Raw genomic sequence first — 25,753 nt, 5'->3', positions numbered from 1 at the left:
CATATTTTGAAATAGTATTACAAATTCAATAATTAAATGATTTTTAAAATATATCAAAGTTTAACGATTACAATGGATAATTTTTTTGAATTTTAATTTCGTTCATAATAAATTATTAGAAATAATTATTAAATATTATTAAATATCTAAACTAATTATTTTTTAATATAAATAAGTTGATACTTTTTTATAGAAATTGATTCAGTTGGATCAAATAATTTATTAAAATATATTTGATTTAAAAATATAATTTTTGGTAATTTTCATGTCTTCTATATATTCATCTATGGAAAAACTAATCAAATTATATTTTAGAAATTATTTAATTTGTTTCTAAAATATTTTTTAATTATTTTAATTATAATTATATTATTTTATATTTATTTATTTTATTATTATTATTTTATAATTATTTTAATTATCAAAATAATTATCAAAATAAGCGATATTCTAAATGATAAAGTAAGATTGAACATTCTGTATAAAATTAATTTAAGCTAAATCTGATATATAAAATCACCTAAAATATATTTTTTTTTTCATAACAAAAAATATCGGTATCAATCAAACAAATTATTGATAAGTATATTTATATTTGATATATTTATTATCAATATTTAAAAATCGATTTTTTTCCAATGGATTTTAATATTTTTTATTAGTATATATAGTATAAAATTATAGATAATTTTTGATAGTGATAATCATTGTTAATTTTTTATCATTAATAGCAAGTCTTGGCAGCAAAAATATATCAAGTTTTATCATATCTTTCACATTTTAAGTTCATATTTCGCTGTACTGCAATGTACAGCCATATTTCTTATGTTTCTATGGATAAAGTTTGTGATAAATGTTAAAAGATGTCATTTTCTATAGAAAATAGTGGTAACAATGAAATAGTATTAAATATCAATAACTAATATTGTAATTGTTATATAAAATATAAAAAGATGTAAGATCTCATTAAAATTTATCTTTTACTTTTTATTTTCAAACAAATATAATTATGTAATTGTATATTTCTTTTCATTAATAATATTTACTTACTATGTATTTATTATTAATATATATTAATTTGTTTATATATTCAAAACATGTTTGTATTAATTTTATATATTGATATGAATATTACATTACAAAGAGTAATATGTGATTTAATAAGATAAACCAAAGAATTTCAAGAGTAAAATTAGCGGAATCAGCAAAAATATAAATATTTTATTTTTAATAAATTCATCAGCATAAACTTTTTAACCTCAAGATAAGCTTCATATAATGATTAATTTTTTTCTCCATTTATGATATACAATTGCATAAATTATTTTCCATTCTTTTATAATTAATTATCATTATTATATATTTGATTGATACAATCATAATGGTATATTATAAGAATAATAATTAAACATGATTCTTGCTAATTTAATACTTATAATGAAAATGTTTCTAAATGTTTTTTGCTATGTGTTTTTTCATTCCATATGTGGTTTGCTAATCATTATTATCCAGATCGATATGTGATACAAAGAATATAGCAAACATTAACTAAATGTGATTTCTTCAACTCATGAAAATATAACCATTTGTAATAATTATTCATTCAAAAAAAAAAATATAATTAATATAACTAACAAACTATATAAACAAATAGCATAATTAATTAATATAATATAAATAAAAATTAATATAAAAATAATATATAATAATAATTAATTAATAATATAGTAAGAATAAAAATTTTATTATTATTACTGAAACTTTTATGTGGCATTATTTTTATAAAGTTAATGTATAAATTCTAATACATAAAATTTTTATTAATTGAAAAAATATTATTTACAAGATAGTACTAAGAATTCATTTTTACAAAAAATTATAAAAATTAGAATATAAAATTAAATATTATAGATAATAATATATATTTTTAAACATATAATGATTAAGGCATATTGGCTATTGTTTTCAATGGTTTATCAAGATATCTTGCCAGAGCTTGTGCTTTTTCTCTTAATAAACCAAATCCCACATTTTCTTTAGCATACAAACATAGTAATAAATTTGCTACTTCAGTGATTACAACTTTGCCCTCCTAAAAGGAAATTGTTTTATTGAAAAAATATAATAAACTATCATATTTGATAACATTTTTCATTATATTCATTTGATTCTATATTAGTAATCTGTAAATTCCATGCAATATCATTTATATAACGAATTCATAGATATTTTAATAAATTATTTCAATATTTAAATATATTATTATTGAATTGTATTTAAAATTTTTTTATAATAAATATGAAATTAAAACTATTGAATATAAATTCTAATTAATCATTATAATAATATTGATTATCAAAATTGAAGTAATAACATTTTGATAATTTTTAAGCAAAAATATATTTAAAAAAACATATTTCATATATTAGGTAAAATTTAATTTTCTTACATATAAAATTTTAAAGATATTGTTTCATAAATTGATAGAATTTGACAAATAAATTTCAAAAATAATTTTAACTTTAAGAATTTATGTTTAAAAATCATGAATATTTAAATATAATTTAATGTTCATCTAAGCTTAAAAAGCAAAGTCAATAAAATTAAAATAATCTTTAGGCATTAATTGAATATAAATCAAACTTAATATCAATAAATAAAAATTAGCACTTAATATTTCATTTAAAATGTATACATTATTTATGTATACATTAATACATAATGTATACATTATTTATAATTTCATTGAGTATGAGTTTGTTTCTTGTCACCATTACAATATATAATGTCACAAACAATATATTTTATTTATATAATCACTAACTCATTTCATTAGATATGTAAGGACTAATAATATGCATGTATCTTTAGATCTTATTTGTAAGATTAAAATTATGATTTTTTTAAATATACTTGTCAAGTTTTATCTAAGATATTATATAAAAATTTTTTATATTTTAATCTATATTAGATTGTAATTTATTCTTAATTTATATTTATTACTTCATTAAATATATCTTTCAATATATTATAAAAATTTTTATTTCTAAATTAATTAAGAAAAAGTATTAATTCGTATAAATTTTGATTATATATATAATTTGGTTAATTAGCATTTGAACAGCAAAAATTGATAAACAATTAATTAACAATAAAATATTTATAATTACCGCACAATCCATCAATATAAATTGCAATTCATCTTCCTTAAATGCATTTCGTCCATTTTTTTCATAAGCTGACCAAATATTACTTGTAATAGCAGCAGTTACTCTTGCATCCTTATCACCATAACCACTATAAGCTAATAAACCACCATCTCTATTTAATAATCTGAAATACATTTTTATTTAATATTTGGTTATCAAATTTTATCATTTTTTTTTTTTTTTTAGCTACAATAGTAATAAAAAAATATTAAATTTATTTATATAATTACATTTATATATATTTAACTTATTTTTTATAAAATTATATAATTTAATATTATCAAATTAATTAAGTTTAGAAAATATGTGTAAAGCAATAAAAAAAAATATTGATGTATTTTACTTACAATGTATTTTCTACGCCACCAGTATTAGCTTGACTAAGCACTTGTGTTAAAGCTTTTGGTTTTAACATAATTTTATAAATAACAAGTACAAATTTCTTTTTTTTGTTCCTTTTTTTAAATTAATTTTTTTTATTTATTTCACCGTAAATTTTGTATAATACAATAACAAGCATCTAGTTTAGATACAAATTATGAAAAAGTAAATTTGGCAACAATGTTGAATATATAGCTGAATTTATATACATTCAAATCTCGATATAGTCAATCAAGTTACTAAATTACTAACTTCATCGTTTTCTGCAATTTTATAAAATATTTGTATCAATATATATTATCATGGTAAATCAAAAATGATTATAGTTTAATAATATATATAAAAATAATATATATACAATATATTTAACATTATAATAGCGCAAATATTTTCTATATTTATTTTCTGTAATTAATAATATAATTAGTAGAAACTAAAATTTTCAAATTCTTATTTTAAGCATTTTAATTTTTTATTGTTAAACAATAGTTCAATAAGTACAATAATTTTTTATTATTATTACATGCAGCAGCAATAAATAATTTACTAGTATTTTTAAATTATAATATTATTTTTTAATGTAAGAAATAATATAATTTTAATTGTTTTATAATTTTTTATTGAATTGCATTAATTGAATTATTATTTATATTTATATTCACTCTTGTTCAATAATAGAAATCTTCTTTTTCACTTTTATTAGCTTATTATTTATTTTTAAAGCTTTGTTTTAAAAATGATTTAAATTTACTTTATTTGACTTATTCATATATCAATATAAATATTTTCACTATAAGCATTATAATCTCAAATGTAAAAAAAATTTATAAACTTCTTTTATCTTTGAATATTAATATATAATATTTGTACTTATTAAAATTATAATGTTTATATATTATATTATATATATTATATTATATATTAATTATATTATATATTATATTATATTATATATTATATTATATTATATATTATATTATATTATATATTATATTATATTATATATTATATTATATTATATATTATATTATATTATATATTATATTATATTATATATTATATTATATATTATATTATATTATATTATATATTATATTATATTATATATTATATTATAAATTTTTTTATTAAAAAGATTATATCATTTAAAATAATTTTGTTGAAAAATATTAATTACATTTCATCTTTTCATTTATAATAATATTACAATAGCATTTCCCGTATTAAAAAGTACCACGTGTCTAAGTTTAACATTACTTTTTGTATCTAAAAAAGGTTAGGTTCGTATAATTTATATTTGTTATTAGTTTATGAATATTATTCGAACAACTCTGTATTTGAATCTCATTTGTTTTTATTCATTACATAAATATTATTAAAAAATCTATTATCTCATCTTTTTATATTACATCGATACTAATCGACATCAATTTTCGTTTGCTATATGGATTTTATATTTTTATGAAAAAAAATAATTTATCAATTATCATTGTTTCCGAACAATTTATATTAATTAATGAGTTATATTTATATTAGCAATAAATAATTTTAAAAATAAATTATTGTACAAAATTTTTTTTATTTCAGGATTTTGAATTCAAGTTTGATTTTAAAAAATTGTTTTGTTTTTATATTAGTTAGATTTTTATATTATTGGTTTTATCTTATATTTACATTCGATGATTTTACTGAAAAAATATATAAAAAAATTGATTATTATAATAATAATGTGAAAAATAATAAGTGAAAAATCTAATATTAATTTAAATTTTGCAATGTCACAATTTTAAATAACAATATATATCTAAAAATTTATATATATAAATATTTTATATATCGATGAAAATCATTGTACAAACATATATTTTTTATTATAAAAAATTTTTTAAAAATGTTAAATTATCATTATATCAACAAAATAAATATTTTATTGAAAGATATTTATATATTTATTTAAAAAAACAGTTAAAAAATTGTTATGTAATAAGTATGTATATACATTCATATACTATTTTTAAAAGAAAATTTAATAATCAAGTCTTAAATTTCTTTTTCGTATACTTAATATAATTTATTAATTCTTCAAGTGTATTTGAAAAATGATATATTAATTAATCAATTTTTTGAGAATTAATTATATTGATTAATTTTTTATATTTATTATAGCACATTCAAATTCAAAAAAAATGGAATTTAAATATAGACTCTGAACTGATTATAATATATAGGTAAATATTTTCTTTAAATGATAAAACTGCAATTTATCAACTTTTTCTAATTTTAACTATTTATTATATTTACATATTTATATACTTTTTTTAAAGAGCTTTATTTTATTAAAACAAGAAATCGAAATAAATGGCAGAAATTTGAAAAATGTCATTTTTGTTATTTTTAAAAATAAAAGATTGTTATTTATATAAAATTTCGTCTCTACACATACGTTCGTGATAATATGTATAAATAAACTATCATTTATTTTTTATTTATATCGATATATTGAGATAACAATTAATATGTATAATGGATAATGGATAAATAATATGTATAATGGTTAAAAGTTTTCTTATGATTACGATAGACGAAATATCTCAATTTCAATCTAATATAATTTAATTCAATATTCAAAACAATATATCTTTAATAATATGATTTATAAACTATAATATAAATATTTTTTTATTTACAGTAAACAGTTATTTATTTAAAATAAATAATCAGTAATTATCAGTAAGATATAATATAAGATTTATAAAAATTTTATTAATCGTATATTTTTTTAAAAAAAAATTTAATTCAAAAAATGTTACAAGTAAAATCGCCATTACTTTTTGAAATATTTTATGAATGTCAAACAACAAAAGCTAGAACTGGTAGAATAACACTTATTCATCATCAAATAGATACACCAGTATTTATGCCAGTAGGCACACAAGTAAGTTAATATATTAAATGAAAATTAATATTTTGTATACTTTATATTTAATATTTTTAATTATATAATATTTTATTAAATATAATCTTATATATAATCTTATATATATTTTAAAATATATTAGAACATTTAAAATCAAAAATATTTTTAAATTTTTTATGATATACTATAATAAAAATAAATAAAAAATAAATAAAAGTAAATAAAAATAAATTTAAAATAAATTAATATATATGTGTAAATTTTTTTATATTTTTATTTGTAAAAAAACTAATGTTTCTTTTTATAATAAACTTTATAATAAAATTTTTTTTTTAAAATAATTCTATTAAATTTTCCATTCTATATAAAAATTTTATTCTATTTTAATTTAAATATTAAATTTTTTAATTATTTAGAAAATTTCTAATAATTTTAAAATATTTATAAATTTTATTTATTTATATTTAATATATATTAGTATATATATAAATATATATTTTTATAATAATATTAATTTTTTAGGGTACTTTAAAAGGTTTATTACCTCAACAATTAGAACAATTAAATTGTCAAATTATACTTGGAAATACATATCACCTTGGAACGAGACCTGTATGTAAAAAATTATTGTTACATAAAAGAATTTTCTATTTTTAATTTATTTAAAATATGATAATATAATTAGTGTAATATAATATAACTGTAATAATATAATTAAATTACTTGTTCAAATAATTTAAATAAATTCACTATTAAAAGAGTTATTATTTAGGGTCTTAATGTTATGCAAAAAGCTGGTGGTTTACATAAATTTATGAATTGGAAAAGAGCTTTATTAACTGATTCTGGTGGTTTTCAAATGGTATCATTATTAGAACTTGCAAAAATTACAGAAGATGGTGTTAAGTTTAAATCACCATATAATGGTAATTATTATATAGAAATAAAATTTAAATTTAATTTGTATTTATATTATATTATAATAATTTATATCATATTTTTACAATATTAAAAATATAAAAATGTAACATTATATAATATTTATTAATATTTTAATATTAATTTATTAATATTTCATAGAATCAGATTGTATGTTGACACCTGAACATTCCATACAAATACAAAACATAATAGGTGCAGATATAATTATGCAACTTGATGATGTAGTTAAAAGTACATTGACAGGACCAAGAGTAGAAGAAGCAATGTATAGGTAATATTGCATTAATGTATAGAATGTATAAAAAATAATTGTTGTGACTATCATAATATAATTCGCAATGATAGTCACACGCAACAATAAATCGTTTTTAAAAAATGATTTTAAAATTATTTCAATTATTATTTTTGACAATATATTTTTGTGTTATAATGAAATATTGGATAAATAATTGTGTCATTTCCAACAGAAAGTTTATATTCATATTTCAAATTTTTATAATAATAATAGAATATTTATTATAATAATAATAGAATATTTATTATTTATTATATAATATAATAATAACACTTGACACTGTTTCTCAAAGAAAAATCAATTCAACGCGATTTCCAATAGCCACAAAGTTTAGTAATCAGATTTCTAAATTAGAAGTGTATACAATGTGTGTACAATCACTATAATAATTATAATACTTATTTTTTATATATCCTATACATTATAAGTTACATTATAATATAGTTATATTACTAATTCACATTAAAAATATTTTTGATACTTAACATATTATTTATAGAACAACTAGATGGTTAGATAGATGTTTGAAAGCACATCAAAAACCAAATGAACAAAGTATATTTCCAATTGTACAAGGAGGACTTGATCCCAAACTTAGATCAGAATGTGCAAATCAATTAATTAAACGCAAAGTTAATGGTTATGCAATAGGAGGATTAAGGTTTAATATTTAGTTTATTTAGTTTATTTTAATTAGATAAAAAAAAAAATTATTTTATGTTTAATTTTATTTCTTATTTGTAGTGGTGGAGAATCTAAAGATGAATTTTGGAGAATGGTATATCTCACTACAAATATACTTCCAAAAAATAAACCACGATATTTAATGGGTGTTGGATTTGCTATTGATTTAATTATTTGTTCTGCTTTAGGAATAGATATGTTTGATTGTGTATTTCCTACAAGGACAGCGGTAATTAATTATAAATATTATATCTTTGAATTAAATTTTAAAGAATTTACATAAAAAATATAATAAATCAGCAGAATACGATTTATATATATTATATTTAATTATATAAATTATATTTTTCAGAGATTTGGTTGTGCATTGATACGTACTGGCCAATTAAATTTAAGACAAGTTCAATATCGTAAAGATATGAGACCAATAGATGAATCATGTGAATGTAATACATGTAAAACATATACACGTGCTTATCTTCATCATATTGTAACAGTAGAAACAGTTGCATGTCATTTGCTATCTATTCATAATATTGCATTTCAAATGAAACTAATGGAAAATATTAGACAAAGTATTAAAGAACAAAGATTCCCAAAATTTATACAACAATATATGTTAGATTTATATCCAAATAAGGAATATCCTTCATGGATTGTTAATGCCTTAAAAACTGTTGATGTTACATTATTATAAGAAATTTATTTTCATAATAAAATTTTTCTTTTTCAATACATATATATTACAGAAATAAATAAAAAATATTTGGTATATTTTATAATAATTAATTTTAATTATTGATAATATCAATACATAAATTATCACTTATGAATATCTTATACAAAATAAGTACTTATATATTAAGATATTTCTAATTAATTTATTTATTAATATACATTTAATATGTAAATTGAAAAAAATTTCAATGTTAAAATTAATATAGTTTTGCAACTTATGCAAAATTTATGTATATTTTAATTGAGTTTTATAAAATTTTATTAATTTTCATTACTTTGTTTTAAATTTTTGTAAAGATCAATATTTTCTTTATTTTTTTTTAAATAATTAACCGAATTAAATTTCGAAGTTATATATAATTTTTGTTTTAAATATATTTCTCTATTACTCCAAATTATAGGCACAGAAATCACAAATAATATTAATAATTTAATCACATAAAATCATCTGAATCGTATCCACTATTTTCTGTATTTGATGTCATATTAGATGTATTAAATAAAGAATTATAACTCCTGTAAATTAAGTTTAAAGAATTTAAAAAACTTATATATTTTAATAACAATATAATTACTTTCATCTTTTACCTCATTTCTGCTTCTTCCTTTCTCCGTTTTTCTTCTGCTTTTTCTCTTTCCTTTTGCTCTTTTAAAAGTTTCTTTTTATCTTCTCGTTCATTTTTGTCTCGTTGTTCTCTTTCTGCTCTTAAATTTATTTGCTCTGAACGTTTAGTTTTGTTCAATCGATTAATAATAGTATTTATTCGTTTTGTAACATGAATTTTTCGAACATCTTTATCTCTATGGAAACCAACTTCTCCTATTTCCATTCCTTGTGTTTTTTTCAGATTTGACCACATTGTATATACTACATCAACATCATTCATTTTACTTCCTTCAATACTATTTGCTTTTACTAATTGTGCAGCATCTTCTAAAACTGCACTAGGTATATCATCTATTGTTTGCCCCTATAATTTATGTACATATGTATATAATTGTATATAAATATTACATGTTTTTAATAAAAAATATTTACAAGATGAAGACGAAGGTATACATGTGCTGAAGAATATTTATCAACATGAAACCAAACATCTTCTGGCCATCCCCATCTAATAAGATCCTCATCTAAAAAATTATATATTAAAAGAATATAAACATTATAATTACATTTTATATTTTTACTCACTTTCATATTGATCAACCCCCATAAATAACGTTACAGGTGGTTGCACAACTGTAATTCAAAATAAATGATTCTTCGTTCTAACCTTGTTTAATGTTATTTTAATGTAATGTTAATATAAATATTAAAAAAAAATTAAATATACATACACTAAATATGAAACCAATGATAAATATTATTACCTTCACTTGTAAAATAATAAACCATTATTACAAAAAGTTTTGGTTGAAACACGTGGAGCAATTTATCTGTCAAATTTTAAATTTATATTATCTTGGCAATTGTGCACAACTAAAAAGAAAGCACATAGAAAAAGAAATGTAAATGATTGGTTATTTCTGATAGATCCAATATAATCATATAAATAAGCATATGTATTGGTTAATAATTTAATATCTAAAAAAAAAAATCATATAATTTTGCGTAACACTAAACATAGTGTGAGAATAAAATAATCTTTGGTCTATGTCTTTTTTTTGCTTTGTGGAAAACTTCTTATACTACAGGTAATTCCTCATAATAATATAATATTTAGATTTCATAAAAATGTTATGCTATAAAAATCGCACTCATATTATATATAAAAAATAAATATATATTTTGAAATAATATTTTTAAATATAAATTTTATCTATCATATAAATACAAACTGTTATATCGAAATTGTATTATATAAATACTGTATTATACAAAGATCGTTACAATTTATGAATTATGTTATATCAAAACTGTAAAAGTATAGCATTATAGGAAGTTTATCCATATTTTTATTTGCTAAATCAATAATATGACTAAAAAATTATAATTTTAGAGAAAATTTTTACTTCGAATATTTTAAATCGCTCTAAAAACATCACATTAAAATAATAAATTAGAAATTCATAATTTGAAAATTCCCTTAAGTTGGCATAAATATTCTTATTTGTTCCTCAAATTTGTCCAGGATTGCCAATAGATGCAGACTAGATTTTTAAGAATTTGACATCACATTCTGACATTGGTAGAGGAAGAATAAACTGGAGACATAGTAATGCCATGCGATTATTATGACACATATATCAGACACATATATCAAGGTATATTTTCATGTAACACTAAATCATTGTTATCGCATGAATGATATTATGATACTGTATTATATTATATTAAAAATTCAATGCCATAATAATGTGATAAAAATCATCAAAAATTTTTTCTTCTCTATTATTTCTAATCAAAATGAAATATTAGATTTTAAAAATCCAGAACTTGCATTTGGCAATCCTGTTCTGGACATAATTAAAATTGACTTGGAACAATAGTGTACTATTGTAGAATTGATTTTATTTTTATATTACTATATTAAAAATTAAATGACATAAAATAAAATAATCTTTATTTTATCGGAAAGAATAAAAAAATGATTGATATGAAAAATATATAATTATATAAATATAATTTTTCAAAAGAATTTAAAAGAATTTAATTTATTGAATATTAATTCTATGATATGTTTACATATAATTTATAATATTATATATATTTATGTAAAAATTACATAATTACAATAAATTATGTTATTATTGTAAGTACATATTATATATTAATAATAATAATTAAAGTGTAATATTTTATAATTTTTTTTATAATGTTACTGAAATTTATTATTATAACATATAAATATGATGTTGCTAGTAATTAATTTTATTAATATATTTATTACAAAATTGTATTATTAGAATTTGCAAAATTTTGCAAATTATAATATTTACTTATTGATATTGCTTATAACATGTTATTTATTTTACAAAATAATTTTTTATTCAAAAGTCAATTACATATTGATTCATATGTATTGCATGTTTTTCAGCATGATACATTGCAATAATATGATCAAGTACTGGTCCTATTTCAGGATCCCTTATTCGTTCACCTATAGCTACTGGCGTTTCCAATAGGGATAAATATACTAAAAATTCATTTTTCACATTAATTATATTATTTACATTATTTAATTATATTTTTTTATTACTCATTAGTAAAAATAATTTTACCAAGTAGCATATTAGGATTTGTAAGACTAAGTTGGATGCGAGGATCATTCATAATTGCTTTATAAATTGGATTATCTGAATCAAGTTCTTTATCTAAATCTTGTAAACTGTGTCTTCTTTCTCCAAGTAACCACTCACACTAAAAATAAAATATATTAAATTTAAAATTTTATATTATGTAAAATTTATAACGAATTTAAAACTTAATAAAATTAAAATTATATGAATTACTTACAGCATTAATTTGATTATTTCCAGTAATTTTTAGAGCCTCAATAATATTGTTTTCTTCAAATCCCATTTCTAATAATAATTGTACAGCTCTAGAATTAGGTTTAAAATCTATTTTTCTACAATGATGATAATTTTTTAACAAACGATCTACTATGTTAAGTATATTCTCTTCCTTCTTTAAATCTTGACATCCTATATTATTATTAAATATTATTTTATATATTATGGAATGAAAAACTGACATATAAATATTTATATAAAATTAAAAAAAATTTTTAATATTAAGAAAAGAATAATTGAATAATTTTCATTTTTAATATACAAAATTTTAAATATATATTAAACATATATCATTATGAAAATTAAATAATTTACAAAAAAAAACTATAAATATATTTATCAAATTTTTATTTGATAAATATTATTTTCAATAAAAAAATCAAAAATATTTGTTTTGTATTTATCTTTTTTCATTGCTGTAACTGTTGTTTTCTCAGTTGTATTATTAATTTATTTCTTATTAATTTTTATTAAATATTATTCTTTAAATAAATCAATACTTGTTTCATTAAAACATTTTTATATAAATTGATATATTTGATATATAAATTGATTAATTATATTGATATTTATAATTTATATAAATTTTTATAATATTTGATAAATATATAGAAATCATTATTTTTACTTTTTTATTATTACCTGTTTCAATAGATTCTGAATCTAAATCATTATCGTCATCTTCTGGATCATTTTGATGTTCTGTTAACCATTCTAAAGCTTCCATTATATTTGATCTATAATAAGTAGTCATAAAAATTTAGCTTTTAATTTATTAATATTTATATAAATATTAACTTAAATGATAAATTGTACTTTCGTAAGCGAAGAATTTTCAAGACTTTTTTCTCAGAATAACCCATTTCTGTAAGAGTTTTTATAGCATTTGGATTAATATTTGGTTTACATCTTGCTTCTAATTTTTCTTTTAAAATATCACAAAATTTTTGTGCTTCTGGGCTGTATAAAATAATTCTTGCTGATGCTTTTACAAGTGTTATTAAAATTTTTCGCACTTCATTTTGAAACTAAAGTATAAAATGTATAATATAAATTCTATTTATGTAGAAAATGTAAAAGTTTTTGAAAATAAGAAAATATAAAAAAAGCATAATGTATAAATAAGTTTATGTTATATATGTGTGTATTTATTTACATCTGCAGGACAATAAAGTGAAGGAATATGTTTAGGTGGATTACGTATAGGTAAATTTTCTGTTACTTGTAATATTAATTCTTTACTTGGACCTTTCAAAGCCTTTTCAGATAAATCATTATTCGTAGATGTAGAACGAATGTTTATTAACATTAATTCCTCTGTAATAAAGAAATCTATTTTATATCATTATGAGTTTAATATAAACTTCAATAATTTTTTTAATATTTTACCATTTTCATTAATATTTTCATTTGTTATATTATAATTATCTATGAGACATTTGAATTTAGTTGAGTGAATTAAACGAAAATCACTTGGATTTCTTGATGTATCATCACCATAAAAATGTTTTATTGCAATATTTTTGATTGCATTAATAGTCATATCTGATGTTATATTAAAATTTGTAATCATTCCTTCAGGACTATATAAATAAATTATATTTAATAATAATTTTTAAAAAAATATTAAATATTTAATAATATATTACCTTATAATATTAATTAATAAAGATTTTGATTCAGACATTGTACAATTTTATAAATCTTTGTTTTAAGAAAAGAAATCGTCAAAAATTATATTTTTTTTTTGATAAATTTTTTATGTTGTACTAAACATATATCATATTCTTGTAATTTTAATTATTAAGTTATCTATAACATGAAAAAATTCTTATTTTTAATCAATAAGATAAATCAATTCAAATATTTAATTATTATTAGAGTAAATAATATATAAACTTTAAAAATTAAAATAATGTTTATAAATTTATCTTTTATATATATATTACCAACAAATATTACTTAAATAATTTTGTATTTATAATTTCTTATTTTATAAAATAATTATTATATATTTATCTTTAAAACGAAAATTTTTACTTATATTTATATGTATTTTAAATAATATGTCACATGATTGTTTACATGTAGTTCATATTAAGACACAAAGAGTGCATCCGAAAATATATAACCATGAAAAACTAATTTCATAAATGTTTAGTTTTGTAAAATATTTCTTTCCCAATTTTAAAATTTATTTTATTTCAATGATGTTCTAGATATAATAAAATATGACAACTATAAAATATTTTATAGAAATATTTTTGTGATTTGAAAGCACATTAAAAATATTTTTGCAATATTATGTCATTTAAAACCGGAGTCAAAAAAAACAAAACAATTATTAATAATGTAATCATAAATATTAGATTTTAATAAATTATAGATAATAAAAATTATATAATTATGATGTTTTAAAATATATTTTGTAATATTAATATAATAAAAAATTGTTTATAATAAAAAAATTATTTTTTTTAGATCTTTTATATAGATATAGAAGTATTTAAATATATACATATATCAATATATATTCTTTTTTCTTTATAAAATATTGTTTAAATTTATTTATAAATATATATTAAAATTTTTTAAATAATATTTGAATTTAGTGACAAGAATAATAAAAAATATTAAAAATCAAATAATAAAAAATTAATAAAAACTTTTCAAATAATAAATTTATTAGAATGGCTGAAAAGTCTGGATGTGGTGAATTACAACAATTGGTTCAAGAAGAGGAATGTGAAGAACCATTGAGTCAAGGTGGAGAAGCTACACCACCTTCCACACCAGCAAGATCTCATCATCCAAGTAAAAATGATACACGTAATTCTCATATATCGGTATGAATTTAATATTAATTCTATCTATTTATATTATTAAAGCATAATATTATATATTAATTATAATATAATATTATTTATAGTAATATTATTTATATGATATATATTTATTATAAATTTTAATATTGTTTAAAATTTTTATTTGATATCCTAAATGATATACAAATACTATAAAAGAATTATATTTTTTATAATTATAAAAGAAGTAATGATATTATTGCAGCAGAAAACTCATATATCATTTTTTAAGATAATTAATTTAATTTTTTTTTATTATTTTATTTCTATTTTATTATTACACTTTAATATCGTATGAAACTACTTCAATAAAAAATTTTTCTATAAAAAAAATAATAAATTACTAGATTAATAATATATATATAAATAATGATGATAATTATGTTGCATGTTAACAAAAAAAATAAACATTGTAATATAAATTTAACAAAGAATATAAAGTTGTGAAGTAACAAAATTTATCAACTTGAATACAATATTGATTAAAAATTAATGGATAACATAATGATATAAAATAGATAATTCATTTTAGTTATTGTAAATCATATAAATCATATTGATGATATTTCTTTTAATGATATTTCTTGTATTATCATTATATATTATGTATTAAATATATATTACAATAATATAAATCTAAAAGAAAATGGAATTATAATATAATATTATATTATTTTCAATTAACTATGAATTTCAATATATTAAATATAATAAAGCTAATACAATATTAAGACTAGAGAACATATAAATGTATAAATAAACTTGCTTCTTTTTTATATCAAATTATACATGAATTTTTAAAATATCATTTGTATAGATTTTTCTTTTAGAAGTTATTTATATTTAAATATTTCATACTCTAATATTTTTTATTAATTTAATTCCTTCCTATGTAAATGCATATATATTATCTGTATATCTACTTTTGTAAAATAATACATTTAGATTTATAAATTAATTTTAATTGTAAATATATATAAAATATGTATATTAATTAACTTAATGTTGTTACTAACATATTGTTTATGAGTAGTGCTAATAGATTTATATATGATATAGAAATTTATATATTATTTTATTATATTTTATTATTAGCAACAAGTGTTGTGGGAAACAAATATACAAACATCACCTATTGTTAGTAAAGGAAGTTCTGGTCAAGCAACAAGTCAAGGATCTATGGTTTCTGGTCGAGCTGTGAATCTTTCAAATCATAGTAATCAATCTCGATTAATGTATATGAATGAAAAAGAAAAACAAAAACCACATCGACCAGAATTATCAAAAATTAATCGTCAACATAGAGGTAATTTTATTTTTTATAATAATAAAATATCATTTAAAATCATTAAAATATCATTTAAAATAGATTTCTAAATAATGTTTAAAATTTATTACTATAGTATTCATAAATTTATTACTGAGTTTCTAAAAATATTTTTTTTATATGATTGTTTAATAATATAGTGTTATATATTGTATAATTTATTTGTATATATTATTAAATATATTCTTATATAGGATATAAGAAATTCTTATATAAAAAATATTAAAATAAAATCCTATTAGTTAATGATACAAAAAATTTTTTTTTAAATTAATAATAAATTATAATTTTTTCATATATTTTTTATTTTTAAGTTTTTTTAAGTTTTCATTATATTTTTTGGTTGTGTTTTGGTGTCATAAAATAAAGCTATGGCACCATGCAAACATCATTGCTTTTTGTCAGAGGTTCCTGATGTTCGACGTATGGAACAAGCTTTATTACAGCTTCTAGAAGATTTTCATAGTGGTAATTTACGAGCATTTGGTATGTAAAATATATATCTAAACATATTTTAGTCTATATATAAAATTTAAATGCTATTTTAATGCAGGAAAAGATTGTAGCATGGAACAAATGACAGAAATACGAGAACAACAAGAACAATTAGCTAAACTTCATTTTGAGTTAGGTCAACGACAAGGAATTGGTGGAGATCAATCAGGTCTCAGACATTCAAGTGCAAATATGGATAATTTATTGGAATGTTTGCAAGAACTTAGTGTTTGTATTGAAAAATTACATAGCAAGTAAATATTTATAATATACATATATAAAAATTTTAAACAAAAATTTAAATAGAAATATGAACATCAATATGATATTATAAAAATATGAATATTTTATAGAATATTTTCATATTTTAAAAATCTTTTATAATATTGTTTTTATATATAATTGTATATTTAATTTCTCAAATAATGAAATCTTGAATTTCTTTGTTTTAAGCTACTTATTTATTTAAAAATTTCCCTTAAAATAATAAATCTATCAATAAACACTATCAATAAATTATAATATTATTTGATAGTATTTAATGAACAATAAAACATAAGTAACACTAATAATTTATTCTATTATTAATTAATAATTTATTCTATTAAAATAAATTTGATACCTATTAATTGTATATTTATTTAATTATTTTTAATAAAACTATATATAAAATAAAGTTGGATAGATGATACAAAGGCAATCCATAATTTTTTTTTTTTAAATTTTTTTATCGAATTTAAAAAAAAGATAAATATAAAATTTTTATAAGATAGCATAAGATTTTTTTATTTCAAGACTATTTTTTAAGAAAATTAAATTTAAAAATTCATTGGATTATATAAATATCTAATTACTTTTATTTAATTTCGATTTTCTTGAAAGCAAAAACTTAGAAAAAGAAATTTTATTTTAAATCTAATTTTCTTAAAAACAAGTTCTTAAAGAAAAATTTATTCTTTTTTTTAGCTTTTGCATATCTTTTGTTTAGTTTTCATGTTTTATATATATATATATATATATCTTTTAATTTCAATAAATATTAAGGAATATAAATATATTATTTATATCTATTTTATTTGATACTTTATATAGTATATAAAAATGCATTAAATTGTATATTAAAATATATGTTAATTAATTTTAATATGTTATAAAATAAATATTAAAAATTTTTATTTTCAGAAATGAATTAAAAATTTATAAAATGAAATAAAAATTACGAAATAAAATTTTATTTTTTTAACATATTTCTCTAAAATTTTTAAAACTTGATATTTTTAAATATTAAAATATTTTAAAATATTAAGTTTAAAATATTAATATAATGTAAATAAAAAAAAGTAAATTTTATTTATTTTCATATTTTTTAATCTTATTTTTTTTAAACTTTTAAGTTTTTTAAACTCATTTTAAAATATAGTAAATTAAATAATTTATTTCTAAATAAATAATTCAATAAAGGCAATATATTCATTTTCATTGGTAATTCAAGGAAGGCAAACTATTAATAGTTCGATATTGTAAGTATAAAAACAGTGTACTTGTGTAACAAATGAATATATTCATTATAATTATAATTTATTTGTATTATTATAATTATATTTTATATATAAAATAATATATAAATAATATATAAACTTATATTTGAAATAAGGTTAATATGTTTTTTAATGAGAAACAATTTGATCCTTTAAATTTTTATTTCATAGTATAAAAATGATATATAAAGTTTTACGTAATTAAATTGTATTTTAAAATAAATGAAGCATGCTTAAAGGTCACAAAACAATTGTTTTAAATTGTGATTATTAATTCAACAATTTAATTAAAATAAAATCTGTTGTAACACATATAACAAAATCAAATTTAAAAAAACATAAGTTTTATGATAAAATTTTAATGTAATTTTAATTTTATAATCCTGAATCAAATATCAATTAGTTTTAAACATTCGGAAGTTTATAGACAGTAGTCATTTCCGTTACCTTGCAGCATCAAAACTATATTTCGTACGAAAGATATTGATGTCATGTAGTTAATTTTTTTGGATATGCAATAAAAGGAAACAATCAGTTGAATTTAGTTCTATTTAAAAAGGTGAAACTTCCATTTATTTTATTACATCTGTTAAATAGGACTAATCTTCAATGTTTTCTTTCCAACCTCATAATCAGGTCTGTATTATTATAATATTGATGAAGTTATAACCATACAAAATCAAATTTTATAGATAGTTCACTATATATAATTTTAAATTTTATAATATAACATATAACATATTTTATAATATAACAAATACATATTTAATTTATTTTGTAAAAATATTTATATATTATAATTTTATATATATTGTATTAATAAATTTTCGAAATTTGCATTATTTTATATTTTTATTAAGAATACAGTTTTTATTTTTCTTATTTTACATTTTTTAGTTTTATTTTATTTAATATTACAAATCACAAATTAATTAATTAATATTAAATTGCTATTTAATAGCAAAATATTTAGTTAAGAAGAGATATTATTATTTAACATTTTTAGGTGTTATATCACCTGGCACAATTAACTTCAGTAGTTAGTCCAAAATCTACATCATTTTCAGTTAAAGTTAAAAAACAAAATGAATTTAAAAAATCTATGGATGATATTTCCTTTAGTAATTTTTCAGAAGTAAGCTATTATGGTAATGTATTATATAAAATGGTAATGATGATCTATTAAATGTATATTTTATTTCAGGCTACTAAGAATTATATTGATAAGTTAATAGGCAAATTAAAAATATGTGATGTAATTGCAATGTTTGATATAAAAACAAATAATGTTTTGGTAGTATTAGATAAATTTTCCACAAAAATTTGTAGGAAAAATTTAGAAAAAAATAATAAATGGAAAATATCAGATATATCAGAACTGAATTTCAAAGAAAATAGAAAGAAATATCATAATTCTTATCAATGTACGAAAGAGATTATTTTACCTACTTTACCTAGAAAATCATCTAATTATCATATACAAATTCGTAATTTTAGAACAAAACGTAATGTAAATGTTGAATTAGAAAAAAAGGCATCATTTGTAAATAAATTTAAAAACTTGTTTGGTCATTTTTCTGGAACAGTAAGATTATATATTATATATTATTTATATTAATATTTTAATTCTATATATATATAATAATAATATATATAATATTTTAGAGATATTGTAAATAATTTTTTTTATTTCATAGAATATAGGATATAGAGCAAATATCCTAAAAGAAAAAGATTTAACAGCAATTAAAAATTTATTCAATAATCAAACATCAGTAGAAGAATATAGAAAAATTATATTAGCTTTCATTGAAGGATATGAAGCAGGACTAGCACGTCAAACATATCCTTATTTTGGATGGTTTAAAGTAATGTGTACTTTAATAACAGGAACTATATTTGTAATGTTTTGGTATGGAGGTATGTAAATTTAAAGATTTAATGAAATTTTCTTTTTTACTCATAATAATATAATGACTATTTTGATAGATATATTTTAATATTATTTTATAATAGTTATATTTTATTATTATTAAAAAAAATATTAAATTTAGTAAATAAAAAAATTATATTCTGAAAATTAATGAAAAATTCACTCAAAAGAAACATTTTATTTATATATTAATGTTTGTTTATTTATATATTATTTATTTATATATAATTATTTTATAAATAAATAAACATTAGATTAATATTTAAATAATATTAATGTTTAAAATTATGTTTTAGATTATTAATAATGCATCTTTTTTTGTAGTTTATTTAGTAGGAAGTGGACTACGATTTTCAATGGATGGTATTAAATTTAGACCAGAAACAACAGATATAACTTTCAATGATGTTAAAGGAGTAAGTAATTCATTCTTAGAATTTATTACATTTTTTTTTCATTTCATATCTGTGATTTATTTATTTATATGTAATTAGGTTGCAGAAGCTAAACAAGAATTAAGTGATATTGTCGAATTTTTAAAAAATCCAGAAAAATTTTCAGCACTTGGCGCAAAGCTACCTAAAGGTGTATTATTAGTAGGACCACCAGGAACAGGAAAGACATTATTAGCTAGAGCAGTAGCTGGTGAAGCTGGTGTACCATTTTTTCATGCAGCTGGACCAGAATTTGAAGAAATTTTAGTAGGACAAGGTGCACGCAGAATGAGGGATTTATTCAGTAAGTTATAATAATAAATATTGAAAAAATATTCTAATTATTAAATAAAAACATTTAGAAAATTGTTGAAAATTATTTTATTATATTTTATTATTTATATTTTTTACTTTTATTTTTTTTTATATAATTGATTATATAAATGTTTATATTATGAATCATTTATAATCTATTTATTTTAATATATATGTATATTGAAAATTTTTATTTAAATCTATTTTTTATTTAAATCTGTAATTTATGATTTAATATTATGATTATAACATTCTAAAACTATTTCTAATGTTATCTATTTATATATTTATATTATAATTTAATAAATATTCTAAGTAATTGTATTACATCAAAAATTTTTTTTACTTTTAAAATTATAAAACAATATGTTCTAATTGAAAAAAATAGAAATTATTCATTATTATTATTTTTTCATAATTAATAATATAATAATAATAATTAATTTAATTTAATTAATTTAATATAAAAATTTTAATATTAACATTATATTGTTATAACATAACATATTAACATAATATTATTTTATATTATGATATGCAATTATATACAAATGAAAATTTAACTTCAATAAATTTTTATAACTCATTCATAGTTTATTATTTATTACTATTATTTTTTCAGAAGCAGCAAAAGAAAAAGCACCTGCTGTAATTTTTATAGATGAAATTGATTCTGTTGGTGCAAAACGAACAAATTCAGCTCTTCATCCATATGCAAATCAAACAGTAAATCAATTACTTACAGAAATGGACGGGTAAACTAAAAATTCTATTTCATTTTTTTATAATATACAGGATAATCTTATTGATAATTAATATGAAATTAACAATTTTATATATATGAAAGAAGGAAAATTGATAGAAAAAGAAATGAAGGAAATTATTATTATATTATTAATATTAAAAATAATTATCTCATCATAATATAATTTTTTTTCTATTAATTATTCTATAATATAAAAAATATATAGTATTTATGTTAATTGATTTTAAAAGTTTTTTTTTTTTAATTTAATCACATTATATTTTAAAAAATTGTTTATTATTTTTCTCAATATGTTTTTTCAAATTATTTTTTTTTATTGTTTCATTACAATGAAGAAAATCAATTTACGAAATGATACAATATATATATATATGTTATACTTAATTATATGAAAGGTAAATAATTTAGTAGCATGAATAAGTAGTATTAATTAAATAATTCAATTTTTTCTCCATTAATTTTATTTTTTCATTGAAGTTAATAATTAAAAATTTTTAAATTATTAATTTCAATTATCGTAATTTATAATTATATATATTAATTATAATTATATTAAATTTAATATTGATATTATGCTTTATCATTTATCAATAATTTTCTTTTTTTTATATTTGTAGATTTCTTCAAAATGAAGGAGTTATAGTATTAGGAGCAACAAATAGACGTGATGATTTAGATAAAGCATTAATGCGTCCTGGTCGTTTTGATGTTGAAGTTGTAGTTGATATACCAGATTATTCTAGCCGAAAAGAAATTTTTGATTTATATTTATCAAAAATATTAACACAGGATGTTGATACAAGTTATTTAGCAAAATGCACTGTTGGATTTACTGGAGCCGATATAGAAAATATGGTATTTTTTTTATTGTATATGTTTTCATATAGTATTTTAATCTCTTACGTGATCAATTTTTGTATAAAATAAAATGTATAAAATAAAAATAGTAAAAATAGTAAAATAAAATGTATAAAATAAAAATAGTAAAAAGATTAGAAGATAATAAAAAAATAAATTTTTATTACAAAATATATACAATTCAAAAATTAAAATTTTTTTAATTTTTCAAGTTATTTACATGTAATTATTTTTCTTTTATTTTAAAATGACCTTCAATTTATTTATAATAAAAAATAAGTATTTTTTTATTTTTATTGATCACATTAGAGATTAATTAAAAATTAATTCTAGAATTTTAAATCAAATTAATTTGATTATTATATGTGGATTTAATTTTGAAAGGTAAATCAAGCAGCTTTAAGAGCTGCCATAAATGATGCTGAATATGTTTCAATGAAACATTTAGAATATGCTAGAGATAAATTAATTATGGGTCCAGAAAGAAAATTAAAAATTAATGACACAGAAACTAATAGTATTACAGCATATCATGAAGCAGGACATGCATTAGTTGCATATTATACTAAAGATGCACCTGCATTGCATAAAATTACTATTATGCCTCATGGACATTCTTTAGGACACGTAAGTATTATAATATATATATATATATATATATATATATATATATATATATATATATTAATGATCTTATTTTATTAATATTGTTACAAAATTTTTAAAAATAAATTATATCTAAACGTTTAATTTTTTTCTTAATATAATTCATATATAATTGTTGTTTTATTTTCTTAATATAATACATATATAATATATATATATTATATATATATACAGAATAGAAACGCGATATATTTTATATTGGATCAGTTTTTTTTTTAAAATGATAAATTTTTGAAAAAGGTAACAAAGAAAAAAATTTTAATATTTTTTATAATAAACATGATGTATGAGAATTTTTTATATTTATAAATATAAAAAAAAATCATATATATATATATATATATATTATTCAAGAAATGAAAATGAATCCAGTTTTTTAAGAAATATCTTAAATTTATTTATGTCACATGAATTAATTAAAATTAAATAATATATGTAGATATATATATAAATAATATATAATAGAATTAAATACAATTAAGAGAAATGCATAAAATAACTTTAAACATGTATCATATTATGACCTTTAAAATCAGATAATGTCAGAAATGAATGAAATAAATTGAATTTTACACGATTTATAATATTCCATTTAAAAAATTTCATTTTTGTTTCTTAAATAACATTGCAAATATGAAAAATTCACATACATTATCATGTTTGGCATAAAAAACATTAAAAATTTTTTCTTCATCACCTTTTTTAAAAATTTATCATTTTCAAAAAAATTGATTCAATATATTGAACATTCTGTATACACACAAATATATATATATATTTATAGACTGCATTTTTATCTAACAAAGATCAAATTCATATAACAAAATCAAAATTATTGGCTCAAATGGATAGTGCAATGGGTGGTCGTGCTGCAGAAGAATTAATTTTTGGTCCTGATAAAATAACAGCAGGAGCACAAAGTGATTTTAAGGTATTTTTAGTTTATTTTTAAATTAATAATTTTTTTCATATTTATATATGTAAATTACGTATATAAATTATAAAAGTTAAGAATTAAATATCTATTAAAATTAAAATTAAAAATTAAATATCTGGTACAAAAATATTTCTAATATTATTTATATATAACAAAATAAAATATCATATAAGAAAATAATATATCACATTATATAATCATTGATAATTATATTTCTTAGGCTGCAACTTCTATCGCAGAAGAAATGGTAAATTTATATGGCATGTCTGAAAAAGTTGGTTTTGGAGTTCGCATAGGAAATCGAACAGATGGATATCCATTAGGTCCGAATGCAAATGATCTTAGTGATAATGAAGTGAAACGTCTTTTACAAGTAAATATTGCCATCATATGGTGTTAATTCCATGACATATACATTTTATAATTTAACATTAAAATAATTTTTATTTTAGGAATCATATGAACGAGCAAAAATGATATTACAAAAACATGCAAAAGAATTAAAAAAAGTAGCAGATGCTTTGCTTAAATATGAAACATTGAGCTCTAAAGATGTAGAAGCTGTAATTAATGGAGAAAAAATTTCAACTGAAACTTTAAAGAATCAATCACGAATTATAGATCCATCTGAACATGTATTATAATTAAACCGTACTAAGATTCAATTTAAAATAATAAGCAAAATAAATTATTTGGTGCAGTATCGATGTTGCATTTTACAATTAATATTTTATTATAATAATCATAAACGCAGAATTATACAATTATACAATTATATAATTTTAATTAAAATGTATTAGATTTTTCAATTGAAAAATTTGTATTAAATTACTCTTATTTTTTTATTTAATTATTTTTTTTTAATACATTCAACTTTATATAATAATTAATGCAAATTTATTTATCATTATCACTTTAGAGAATCTCTAAAAACAAAA

The 25,753-nt window shown here is 17.6% G+C and overlaps 6 protein-coding genes and 1 long non-coding RNA gene across 23 annotated transcripts; 4 read left to right on the top strand and 3 right to left on the bottom strand.

Moving 5' to 3' along the window:
* Positions 1–1,799: 1,799 nt before the first annotated feature.
* Lamtor2 (Late endosomal/lysosomal adaptor, MAPK and MTOR activator 2) lies at positions 1,800–5,557 on the bottom strand. Its single transcript, XM_086912387.1, has 4 exons — positions 4,768–5,557; positions 3,557–3,853; positions 3,171–3,333; positions 1,800–2,092 (listed from the first exon to the last, which is right to left on the bottom strand). The coding sequence occupies exons 2-4, from the start codon at positions 3,622–3,624 to the stop codon at positions 1,943–1,945; spliced, it is 381 nt and encodes a 126-aa protein (XP_086768513.1). The 5' UTR covers positions 3,625–3,853; positions 4,768–5,557; the 3' UTR covers positions 1,800–1,942.
* Tgt (tRNA-guanine transglycosylase) lies at positions 4,802–9,689 on the top strand. 3 transcript variants are annotated; one of them, XM_003698126.4, is made up of 8 exons: positions 4,802–4,865; positions 6,280–6,525; positions 7,030–7,119; positions 7,280–7,433; positions 7,588–7,720; positions 8,244–8,405; positions 8,489–8,657; positions 8,781–9,689. In XM_003698126.4, the coding sequence occupies exons 2-8, from the start codon at positions 6,394–6,396 to the stop codon at positions 9,123–9,125; spliced, it is 1,185 nt and encodes a 394-aa protein (XP_003698174.1). In that variant the 5' UTR covers positions 4,802–4,865; positions 6,280–6,393; the 3' UTR covers positions 9,126–9,689. The 3 variants fall into 3 exon arrangements, with proteins under 3 accessions (XP_003698174.1, XP_086768495.1, XP_086768494.1); XM_086912369.1 differs by having other exon boundaries at positions 4,831–4,870; XM_086912368.1 differs by lacking the exon at positions 4,802–4,865 and adding an exon at positions 5,755–5,818.
* Positions 9,201–11,384, bottom strand: LOC100866360 (coiled-coil domain-containing protein 25). 6 transcript variants are annotated; one of them, XM_086912380.1, is made up of 6 exons: positions 11,180–11,384; positions 10,538–10,646; positions 10,359–10,406; positions 10,206–10,297; positions 9,755–10,137; positions 9,201–9,682 (listed from the first exon to the last, which is right to left on the bottom strand). In XM_086912380.1, the coding sequence occupies exons 2-6, from the start codon at positions 10,560–10,562 to the stop codon at positions 9,601–9,603; spliced, it is 630 nt and encodes a 209-aa protein (XP_086768506.1). In that variant the 5' UTR covers positions 10,563–10,646; positions 11,180–11,384; the 3' UTR covers positions 9,201–9,600. The 6 variants fall into 6 exon arrangements, with proteins under 6 accessions (XP_086768506.1, XP_003698176.2, XP_086768509.1 ...); XM_003698128.4 differs by having other exon boundaries at positions 10,538–10,751; positions 11,180–11,373; XM_086912383.1 differs by having other exon boundaries at positions 10,505–10,751; positions 11,180–11,273.
* Positions 10,752–17,820, top strand: LOC100866591 (uncharacterized). 8 transcript variants are annotated; one of them, XM_012492953.3, is made up of 6 exons: positions 10,767–10,861; positions 11,299–11,431; positions 15,372–15,528; positions 16,642–16,852; positions 17,243–17,359; positions 17,427–17,820. In XM_012492953.3, exons 3-6 carry the CDS (start codon positions 15,373–15,375, stop codon positions 17,624–17,626), a joined length of 684 nt encoding a protein of 227 aa, XP_012348407.1. In that variant the 5' UTR covers positions 10,767–10,861; positions 11,299–11,431; position 15,372; the 3' UTR covers positions 17,627–17,820. The 8 variants fall into 8 exon arrangements, with proteins under 8 accessions (XP_086768500.1, XP_086768499.1, XP_012348407.1 ...); XM_086912377.1 differs by having other exon boundaries at positions 10,776–10,861; positions 17,279–17,359; XM_086912374.1 differs by lacking the exon at positions 11,299–11,431 and having other exon boundaries at positions 10,752–10,861; positions 17,279–17,359.
* On the top strand, positions 11,492–12,618 carry LOC147656957 (uncharacterized). The gene is made up of 2 exons (XR_015293378.1): positions 11,492–11,919; positions 12,205–12,618. It is a non-coding gene; the product is annotated as an uncharacterized LOC147656957 (long non-coding RNA).
* Positions 12,023–15,028, bottom strand: Kpc2 (Kip1 ubiquitination-promoting complex subunit 2). Of its 2 annotated transcripts, none has more exons than XM_086912370.1 (9): positions 14,768–15,028; positions 14,332–14,494; positions 14,072–14,265; positions 13,839–13,999; positions 13,499–13,710; positions 13,325–13,419; positions 12,624–12,814; positions 12,389–12,527; positions 12,023–12,303 (listed from the first exon to the last, which is right to left on the bottom strand). In XM_086912370.1, the coding sequence occupies exons 2-9, from the start codon at positions 14,367–14,369 to the stop codon at positions 12,158–12,160; spliced, it is 1,176 nt and encodes a 391-aa protein (XP_086768496.1). In that variant the 5' UTR covers positions 14,370–14,494; positions 14,768–15,028; the 3' UTR covers positions 12,023–12,157. The 2 variants fall into 2 exon arrangements, with proteins under 2 accessions (XP_086768496.1, XP_003698140.2); XM_003698092.4 differs by having other exon boundaries at positions 14,632–14,837.
* A 1,328-nt stretch (positions 17,821–19,148) lies between the features above and the next one.
* YME1L (ATP-dependent zinc metalloprotease YME1L) lies at positions 19,149–25,520 on the top strand. Of its 2 annotated transcripts, none has more exons than XM_003698129.3 (12): positions 19,149–19,542; positions 19,913–20,041; positions 20,111–20,491; positions 20,604–20,826; positions 21,164–21,255; positions 21,334–21,577; positions 22,211–22,343; positions 22,972–23,209; positions 23,597–23,839; positions 24,663–24,809; positions 25,036–25,188; positions 25,268–25,520. In XM_003698129.3, exons 1-12 carry the CDS (start codon positions 19,516–19,518, stop codon positions 25,457–25,459), a joined length of 2,202 nt encoding a protein of 733 aa, XP_003698177.2. In that variant the 5' UTR covers positions 19,149–19,515; the 3' UTR covers positions 25,460–25,520. The 2 variants fall into 2 exon arrangements, with proteins under 2 accessions (XP_003698177.2, XP_086768492.1); XM_086912366.1 differs by having other exon boundaries at positions 19,409–19,542; positions 19,913–20,054.
* The last annotated feature ends 233 nt before the right edge of the window (positions 25,521–25,753 follow it).

The sequence above is a fragment of the Apis florea genome, unplaced genomic scaffold, assembly GCF_048593485.1.
Source record: "Apis florea isolate Af1SG1 unplaced genomic scaffold, ASM4859348v1 contig_3391_pilon, whole genome shotgun sequence".
Taxonomy (NCBI): Eukaryota; Metazoa; Arthropoda; class Insecta; order Hymenoptera; family Apidae; genus Apis; species Apis florea.
This window is presented reverse-complemented; position numbering and strand designations above follow the sequence as displayed.

What these genes read in the sequence shown, in the direction of transcription:
- Lamtor2 (XM_086912387.1), bottom strand. Translation starts at nt 3,624, where the DNA reads ATGTTAAAACCAAAAGCTTTAACACAAGTGCTTAGTCAAGCTAATACT. An exon ending in GGTGGCGTAGAAAATACATT is followed by an intron (nt 3,334 to 3,556) that starts GTAAGTAAAATA and finishes AATGTATTTCAG; the next exon opens with ATTATTAAATAGAGATGGTG. An exon ending in TTATATTGATGGATTGTGCG is followed by an intron (nt 2,093 to 3,170) that starts GTAATTATAAAT and finishes ATTTCCTTTTAG; the next exon opens with GAGGGCAAAGTTGTAATCAC.
- Tgt (XM_003698126.4), top strand. Translation starts at nt 6,394, where the DNA reads ATGTTACAAGTAAAATCGCCATTACTTTTTGAAATATTTTATGAATGT. An exon ending in GTAGAAGAAGCAATGTATAG is followed by an intron (nt 7,721 to 8,243) that starts GTAATATTGCAT and finishes TATTATTTATAG; the next exon opens with AACAACTAGATGGTTAGATA. An exon ending in TATTTCCTACAAGGACAGCG is followed by an intron (nt 8,658 to 8,780) that starts GTAATTAATTAT and finishes TATATTTTTCAG; the next exon opens with AGATTTGGTTGTGCATTGAT.
- LOC100866360 (XM_086912380.1), bottom strand. Translation starts at nt 10,562, where the DNA reads ATGGTTTATTATTTTACAAGTGAAG. An exon ending in TATACCTTCGTCTTCATCTT is followed by an intron (nt 10,138 to 10,205) that starts GTAAATATTTTT and finishes CATAAATTATAG; the next exon opens with GGGCAAACAATAGATGATAT. An exon ending in AAGGAAGAAGCAGAAATGAG is followed by an intron (nt 9,683 to 9,754) that starts GTAAAAGATGAA and finishes CTTAATTTACAG; the next exon opens with GAGTTATAATTCTTTATTTA.
- LOC100866591 (XM_086912373.1), top strand. Translation starts at nt 10,821, where the DNA reads ATGTCTTTTTTTTGCTTTGTGGAAAACTTCTTATACTACAG. An exon ending in CACGTAATTCTCATATATCG is followed by an intron (nt 15,529 to 16,641) that starts GTATGAATTTAA and finishes TTTTATTATTAG; the next exon opens with CAACAAGTGTTGTGGGAAAC. An exon ending in TGGTAATTTACGAGCATTTG is followed by an intron (nt 17,360 to 17,426) that starts GTATGTAAAATA and finishes ATTTTAATGCAG; the next exon opens with GAAAAGATTGTAGCATGGAA.
- Kpc2 (XM_086912370.1), bottom strand. Translation starts at nt 14,369, where the DNA reads ATGTCTGAATCAAAATCTTTATTAATTAATATTATAAG. An exon ending in AAAATTCTTCGCTTACGAAA is followed by an intron (nt 13,420 to 13,498) that starts GTACAATTTATC and finishes TACTTATTATAG; the next exon opens with ATCAAATATAATGGAAGCTT. An exon ending in GAAATAATCAAATTAATGCT is followed by an intron (nt 12,528 to 12,623) that starts GTAAGTAATTCA and finishes TTTTATTTTTAG; the next exon opens with TGTGAGTGGTTACTTGGAGA.
- YME1L (XM_003698129.3), top strand. Translation starts at nt 19,516, where the DNA reads ATGTTTTCTTTCCAACCTCATAATCAG. An exon ending in CAGAATGAGGGATTTATTCA is followed by an intron (nt 21,578 to 22,210) that starts GTAAGTTATAAT and finishes TTATTTTTTCAG; the next exon opens with AAGCAGCAAAAGAAAAAGCA. An exon ending in TTACTTACAGAAATGGACGG is followed by an intron (nt 22,344 to 22,971) that starts GTAAACTAAAAA and finishes TTATATTTGTAG; the next exon opens with ATTTCTTCAAAATGAAGGAG.